This window comes from Trachymyrmex septentrionalis, unplaced genomic scaffold (assembly GCF_001594115.1).
Source record: "Trachymyrmex septentrionalis isolate Tsep2-gDNA-1 unplaced genomic scaffold, Tsep1.0 scaffold132, whole genome shotgun sequence".
Lineage (NCBI taxonomy): Eukaryota > Metazoa > Arthropoda > Insecta > Hymenoptera > Formicidae > Trachymyrmex > Trachymyrmex septentrionalis.
This window is the reverse complement of record NW_017304461.1, coordinates 172,610-181,470: the sequence shown is the minus strand read 5'-3', so window position 1 is coordinate 181,470 and position 8,861 is coordinate 172,610. Positions and strand designations below refer to the sequence as shown.

At 34.3% G+C, this 8,861-nt stretch overlaps 1 protein-coding gene across 1 annotated transcript in view; it reads right to left on the bottom strand.

Annotated features, from left to right (window-relative positions):
- Positions 1–3,204: 3,204 nt before the first annotated feature.
- LOC108757108 (ATP-dependent RNA helicase bel) overlaps positions 3,205–8,861 on the bottom strand; it is a 10,062-nt gene continuing 4,405 nt past the window's right edge. Inside the window, exon 8 of the mRNA XM_018501471.1 lies at positions 3,205–7,568. Coding sequence (XP_018356973.1) covers positions 7,462–7,568 — 107 coding nt within the window. The 3' untranslated portion in view covers positions 3,205–7,461. The remainder of the gene's footprint in view (positions 7,569–8,861) is intronic.

The following is an 8,861-nucleotide window of genomic DNA, read 5'->3' as shown; positions in this document are numbered from 1 at the left end:
ACCACATTTACTTTCGACAATACAATTTTATCGAGTGTCAGAAAATGTATGTGGTTACATAATTTCCAAACTGAAAATGAATGTACTGGTGGTGGTATACGGGTGATTTCGACGGTAATAGGAAGAAGGCCGGCCTGGCCTCTCTCAGGTTCCTCTCTGACTCAGTAAACAAGAATATATTAAAATGGATTGAAATTGTATCTATCTGAATGCATTTTAAATAATGAAGAACGTTTTTGGATTCAATTAGATTCAGGTCGATTCAATTTGATTCAACTGGATTAAAAAACTGCATTTCTTATTCAGAATTTTGAATCGAAAACTATTCATCAGACACACAAAGACGCTGATATTATTTTTAGACTGAAAGACATAGGAAATGTGCTTCATTTTGTATAAATAAATAAAAATGCATTCAGATTGAAAAGGACTCATTTTAACGTTCATAAATGTTCATATTTTTGAAAATCTGAATTTATTTCAATCCATTTTCACTGGTTCACTAGATAATTCGTTGTTCCCAATTTTTCTCTCCATACTGAAAGAAATATCTGCTCGAAAATGAATAAATCAGAAGAGTCTGATTATATTAATCAGAATCCCGGTTATTTCAATTTTAGAATTTTATAGATTTTATCAGAAAATTCTCTGATTTGTTCATTTTAAATCAAAATTCTTCCAATTAACATACATTTTTCTCTCAGTGCATATGTTAAATAAAAATATTAATAATTTTATTCACATATAAATAAAATATTGCAGATATTACTTAATATATTTATCAATAATTAATTCAATTAGAATTGCTTAGAACGAAATTTTCCATTATATAATTTTTGTTAACTGATCTAGATTATTGTAAATGTGTTTCGATTAGTCAATTTGTAAAATTCTTTCTCAAATCAAACGCTTTAAAGCATTTGTAGTGAAACTTTGACAGCCCAGTCCTTTTTTTCTACATACTAGAGAACAATTGATTAATATCAAATTAACAAAATCGCATGAATATTATTTGATAAATTGATTAATGTTATTAGAACTTGGTAGATTACTTTCATCTTTTTAAAGATAAGCTGTCTAGACAATCCTTATACATGTTTCAGTATCATAAAAATTACTTTTAAAAAATTAAATATTCTAATGCAAGATTAAAAATTCTAATTAATTAAAGATTCTATGCAATACAAATTCTTATTAAGGAATAATCACTTAGATTCGTAATTACAAGCACGTTTTACAGCATCCAACACAGAGAATGCCCACACAAGGAGATGGAAAAAAGGATTTAATCGCTTTCAGTATGTAGGAATTTTCGAAGCACTTAGGTAAAAGCGACAAAAGAGAAACTCTTAATCCTTTTATAATCTTTATTATATTCATTTTTGTAGAAGTCTCCTGTCACTCTCTCTTCCTTCTCTTCGCATAATACTATAAATAAACGAAAAATTCACCGAATGAAAGAATACCGAATTAATATGTGATCGTCCCGTATGAGGTATTTTTTCTTTTTTGTAACAATATTGACACTCTACATCAATTCTTCACGAGCATATGCTTACGCACGTAAGAAGTACGTGTACGCAAGAGCGTCTAGAACGCTAAGAAATTGGGGAAAGGAGGAATCGAAGAAATGGAGGAAGAAAAAGAAAAGAGAAACGCGCACAGGGAGATTTATTGCTAATGAAGAATAAATATACGACATATGCTGATGAACCCTTTCTTTCTTCCTCTTTGAACAATTTCTCCTCTCCCCTTTCCGCTTTAGAAACACTCTCCTTTTTTTTTCTTTTATCAATTTATCCAATACGCATATATACGTATATGCTTATATATGTATATACATATACATATATACGACTGTACAATGATTCATCGGAACATTCGCTTTGTTTTTTTTTATTCGCATATCCGGTTTCGCCTCTATATTAGCGCGTGTAAATGTGCAAATTATTAAATAAGAGACCGACAGAATGGTACGTTCACCGTTCCATTGAAGACACCCCTCCCGCTCAAACATGCGAGTGAAGTGAATAGCAGTATCATTACGGTTACAAGTTAAATAACGCGCGAGGAGCGTACGCATGTCGTCAACCCCTCGCTGGGTCCGCAATCCTTTCGCCGCACGCAGGCGAATTTTTCTTTCATTTTTTTTTCTTCCGGTTACACGCGCACAACATACGTCCTCGTACCAAATCGAAAAATCGCTCGGAACAAGTTAGAAGACATTTCTTTTGCCATCCCACCTCGCTGGCGCTCCTTCGAGGAGGAACGGCCACTGCTTTTGTTCCTCTCCCCCGTGAAAATGTTCGTTGGTGCTTTCTAGCAAACGATATGGAATAACACAATCATCATTTCATCTTGTTTAACATTGGCAAACAACAAGGATTATTCACTGTGTTTCACTGTGTCATCTATGTCTCTTGCTGGAAAGTACCCTGTAATGGGTTTTCTACAATAAGCCATTACCTAAACTTCAAGTCTTAAGCCGTAAAAAATTGACCAGTCAATTATTCTTCTCACATTTGACGCTGGTTTTTTTTCTACAATAAACCATTATCTAATTCTTAAACCATAAGAAATTGACTAATCATGGACTTTCTACAATAAGTCATTACCTAAGCTTTAAGTCTTAAGCTATAAGAAATGTGTGAACTAATCATAATCAATTATTCTTCTCACATTTGACTATAATTGGTTAATTTCTTATGATTTAAAATTTAAAATTTAGGTAATAGCTTATTGTAGAAAAAAGCCCATCATAATTGATTATTCACATTCAATCCGATTTCTCACAGTTTAAGATTTAAAACTTAGATTGTATATAGCTTATTGTAAAAAGCTTCTAAAACGTAAAGCTTAAGTTAACGGATTATCATAGAATGTGTGTAACTCTCGGCTCCAAGGGGATCATAAAGATGGAGAACGGACTACGCGTCCGTTCCTCCTCTCGACAAACGTCGCATTAACGCGCTTAATGTAAAATAATAAAAAATACAAGACTACTCGCACGTGAACAATTTCACCGCGACTCGCCGACGACATCCTCTCATTCGTCCCCGGCGTCTGTAGTATATAATCGCGCGAGCGTTCGCGTTTTACATTTCATACGATGTGTAATGTGTTTCTCTTGCGGAATTCCCTTTTACCCATTGGTAATGATTGCAGTCACAGTCAACGCCGCTTTTCCCCTCTCTTTCTTTTTTGTTTTATCCCCCTCTTTAATGCCTATTCATCCGATAGCCCTTTAGCCCCCTTCTCGTTTTCATTTCACCCTTTCCTTTTCCTTGCCTTTCCTCGCACTATACTCTTTAAATTAATCTTTCGTCTGATCATATATTCCATTCTTTATATTTGTATCCATAAAGTGTTTCTTTGTTTTTTCTCTAAGGCTGCTCGTCCGATATACTTCAGAGGACCAAACATGAGACGAAAAGTACGTGTACAGTACAGAAGATACATTTACTGTTTACCTTCCGAAACGTAGAAAATAAATACTAAATCGATCAATAAATAATATAATCGCGGTATATCGTTTTCTATCTCTCCTAAGTATGCTAATACGCTATAAAAAAAATCATAGTACCGTACATTTAATTTACACATATGTGAGTTTATTACACGGTGGACATTTGACTATTTTGCAGGAACATTCGATGATAATCAGGTTCGATATTACGTGTCTCTGATTTATGAGAAGTACAAAACGAAATTTATCTATTTTAACTCTTCAAGAATCCATGGTAAAACGGGAAAACTTTGATTCAAATTCTTGATGATGTCCAGCATATCAAGATCGGAAAAAAACATGAAGTTTTAAAAACAATTTAAAAATGTTTTTAAGACGTTTTATGTTTTGATTTTGAACATGCGTGATAACCAGACTTTTTTAATAATTTGAGCCAAAGTTATTCCGACTGAGACAAAATTACCCCATTTTACATATAAAGAAATTGATTAAATGCTATTAAAAAATGAGATTTATCTATATTTTATGAACAAAAGCGATTTGTAGATTGAAGAAAATCCGAAGAATCTATTTAACTCTTAAGAATTCTGTCATGAAATCACTGATTGTGATTAAATAAGATGATACTTTCTTCGCCAATCGGTGATCAATTTCGATCGTGGACGCTATCACGCATATAAAGGGAAAACAAAACTAAACAACAATGACAATTAGTATGGAAGCGGCATTCGTTATAATCACCGCTATTTCGCCGCTATTTGAAATACTCCTCTCTGCCCACCACGTAAGTTGTAAACAAAGTGTCGTTTCGAAATGCATAGGACTGATTAAAACGCGTAACGCGATCGACGCGTCGCGAATATCTAACGCATCGTAATGCAGTTGAACTTTAACCCTTGGATGCGTAGTCTCCTAATGGAATAAATTTTAAATCGAGTACAGATAAAAGACAACACGGGATATCTCATAGAAATAATCTAGAAGAAAGAAAAGATCTCAAAAGCCCTTGTTTTTCATGCATCCAAGAGTTAATGATTGTATCAAATTTTATCAGTTTTGCATAATCTGCCTTTTTGTTCGTAAACAATTATCCCGTGTAATCAGAACTCTATTGATACCTTTTCCTTCGTCACTTTTTATAAAATAATACAAAATAAAATAGGAAAGAAGACGCAAGAAGTCTGCGTGTGTAACATCAGTCTCGGAACCGATGCAAGTCTCCTTACGAAATGATACACAAAGGGACGAGGAGTATCGCCGTCCACGAAAGAACTTTCTGTAAGTAACGTTCTTGGCAGGGCCTCCGAGAGCTGACATAATATAGCCTCGATGACGAATCGTATTAAAAATTTGAGAACACTCGCACCCAACGGTCGGAAGCCAACGATATTTTACCTCGTTAAACGCTACCCCACCCCTTGAATGCTCTAGATGAAATAATTATCAATCCCTCTCGTAAAAGAAAGAGGGATTCATTCACACCTTGGTCCACGGTCACACGGCATACGATTCACGCACGCGAATTGCACTATTAAATCTAGTAATATAACAGGTATAAGTATGACATGTCTAAAAATCCTGTCGGTTGTGACGCAAATCGAATTTGTACTTTTTTCCTCACGTAGTAGATTAGATAGACAAGAATCCGACGTTTAGCACAAAACGATATCGACATCCTACAAAGCCCTACCAACATCATCATCATCATTCAACCGGTAAATGACTTCGCGAGCTCGCGTCACCTATATATCATTAATGCGCGTTACTTTAAGCAGAAACAATGCCCTAGAAAGGTCCCCCGGGACCGCAAGAGCCTAGCGTTCAGCCCTCCCTGATCGGACAACAGCCACGTTGTCTTGTGTGTATTAACTGTTAACGACTTAATATTCTTGTTCTTAGCTCAAACAAACTGAGCTAGTTTTACCTTCCCGACATTCAATACCGATTAATTAATACATATTTATTGTATTTGTTATTCCGTTAATTGTTCATTTATCAATTCGCGTGGAAATTGAATGTCACAAGATCGTTCGATATCACAGTCGTTTCTCAATTATTTTAGTGTTATGTATTTATATATATAACGCGCGTATCATACTGATAAATACAGCTAGAAAATAATATGAGTGCGCCCCGTGTGTCTCCCTTAAGAGGCTTATGCTGCTTTCTATCTTTTCCCCCCCTCCCCTTTTTTTTCTTAATGAAGATAGAGCCCGCTATATCAATGCAAAAGCATCGCTCCCTTTGCTCTTTGTTTTAATACCCCTCTGTAACTGCAACCGTATTTTTAACCCGTCTCAATATAATTTATCTTCCATATGAGCACTCACACATTCGCATTCGGTACTGCAGACTAAGATTTTGTATAAAGCGCCAAACCAATTTCGCAGGGCAACGTCTCCGTTACATTTAGAAATGCTATTCGAGAAGCACGCTTCTACGTGGGATCAACGCAGTTCTATCTGTAGAACCACTCTTAAGCTCAGGTACATAAAATATTTATATATATATATACCTGCTCTTTTCACTAAAAACATATCTAGCCGCGTTTTATATAGTGAAACCTCCATATTCGTTACAAGTATTGAAAATTTCTTCGTCTAAGATCACAAACGTTCACAACGTGGAAGAGAGACAGTGCAAAGACCATGAACAATTTAATCGACAAACTAAAGAATTATTACTTTGAACAAAAGTTTTACATTATTGTGACAAAATATACTCTTTATATTGACATTTTATAATCACCGTACGTATCGAGGTTTCACTGTAATGGCTAAAGTTATGCGAGAATAACTTATGAAAATAACTGCTGCCTGTAAATCGCATAAGCGCCGTCTTGAAATTTTCTAAATTATCGATGTATATGTTAGGCTATAACAAAAATGTGAGATTTCTAAAGGTATCCTAAGACGTAGCCTGTGTTGCCATTTTATCATTCTCAATAGCAAAACCGTCGATCCCCGAAAAATTCACGTTGCTTATTCAGATAAACATATTGCCGACGCAATATCGTCTCTCTTTGGGGACGGCAAAACAACAAAGTACCATTCGTCGCTGAACTATAGCAAATTAAAGAAAAAAATAATAAAGAATCATTATATATACATACACACACACATATATATATGTGTGTATATATATATATACACACACATATATACATATATATATATATAATCCATGGCGACGGTAATTTGGCGTATCCTAGGCGATAAACGTGCATATATAATTAAAGAATTATGCCATTGGAACGAAACTGCATGACTTTTACTGGCCATTATGGTAGCAAAGGCAATAAAATACTTGTGCATTAAAATGTTTTACAACAGTCAAACGTTTAAACGCTATAATTACCGAAGATACGCCTACCGCACTCCCTATGAAAGAAAAAAAAGAATATGTAAATAATAAAGTTACGATGAGCCCCATAGTCTCGACAGGAGTTCTAAAAAATTTTACTAAGTTTCTTCAGCTACTATGTGTTACATCGTTATTCCCTTCAAACAGGGATTAACGATTTACTGATTTGATTCATTAATGATTATACTACTTGTGTTTCTCAGCACGCACGGCAACGAAATGGACCTCTAACTAATAAGTGTTGAACAAATCCTTTACGATACTCGCACTTTTTATGGTGAGATCATTCATATTTGAAATATTCTCCGGCGATCCACCGGCGCGAATACTAAATTGCACGCAGGATTTGTCAATTTATCGCTCATGAACAAATGTAATATAGTGGAATTTAAACATAAGTATTCTTTCTTTTTTGCTTCTCATCCAAAAACTTGGAGTGCACAGGCAGTCAGCGAAAACGTGAATACGTGAAACTGTCTGTACTCTGCGCATGTGTGTGTACATGTATACGCGCGCAAAACACATTTATGTAGTGTCAGACATGATGTCGTGTCTTTCTTACATATAATAGAATTTGCGTGTAGAGTAATAATAATAATGATAGAAGTAGAAATAGAGATGGAAATAATTGTCTACTTGTCCCATGATGCTCCCCACCAGTCAGGGCCGCTGTTGCCGTTATTAGTGGAATTATTGTACGATGAATTATTATAGTTACCTCCGTAACTTGAATAACCGCCTGTAATGAGATAAATAGACAACATGTATAAATAAAATATTAAATTTAATGTAATATACAGATTATAATATATATAATGTAATGTTGTCTATACAGGGTATAGGTCCCACAAGACTTCTCCAACCGCCCACAGAAAGATAGATGGGATCGAAATAAACATAAAAATCCTTTGCCGTTTAACGATATTCGTAATAATAATCCAAGATATTAATGTTTGCAATTGTACTAATGAGAGCGCGCCGATAGAAACGCTCCGACCGTTCGAGGTATAGCCCAATCTATTGTTTTTCACATAGGCTGCGCCGGCAGCGCGTTAGAGAGGTAAAAAAGGAAGGTGGAATCTCTAACCATTGCATAGAGGAGAATCACAATTTTAAATGGGATAAAATGGATATATTAAATATAGAACCTTTATATAATAAAAGATTAATATCTGAAATAGTACACATTAAAAACCAGAAACATGGAATAAACAGAAAATGACACGGAGTCTTTGTCCGAAATTTATTCTTCTCTTTCTCCTTTCTAATATCTTCTTTCCTTCCCCCTCCCCCCTCCCTTATTTGTCGTTTTCTGATCTCGATTAGTGTTTTCCTTTTCAATATTGCGTTATTCAATATTGTGGAAGTCAGATGTCCGCTACTCTTGCAAATTTGCTTCAAAAATTAAAAAAAAAACCATTGTACGATATGGATTACCATCTACCTACGTTTTCTCTCTTTTTTTATTAATGGACTCTCAACACTTTTATCGATATTACAAGGTACATGATTATATTATATATATTATTAAATACATTCGCATGTATTAAATATTAATGTTTTGTTCACGTTTCTAGAATGTTTTTCTGACTATTTGAATTTTAATATAACTGACTCTGTACTACACGATATGAAGAATGTAATACCATAGATATTTTTATAGCGATCTTTGAATATTATCGCAACATAGAAAATAACTAGAACGGAGTCGAAATGTTTGTTTGTTGTTTTGTAATTTATGATTTAATTTTAATTTAATTAAAGTTTGTTACTACATTACTGGCTCTTTGCCCTTCTTTTGCATATATTAATATCTGCATATATTAATATCTCGATTATTACGAATATCGCTAAACGATAAAGGACTTTTATATTTATTTCGATCCCATCTACCTTCCTGTGGATGATTGGAGAAATCTCGCGGGACACCATATATATATACATATGTGTGTGTGGGTGTGTGTGTGTGTGTAATATATATAAATATTATATAATAAAATTAATATTTTACAATATGTATATGTATACATAT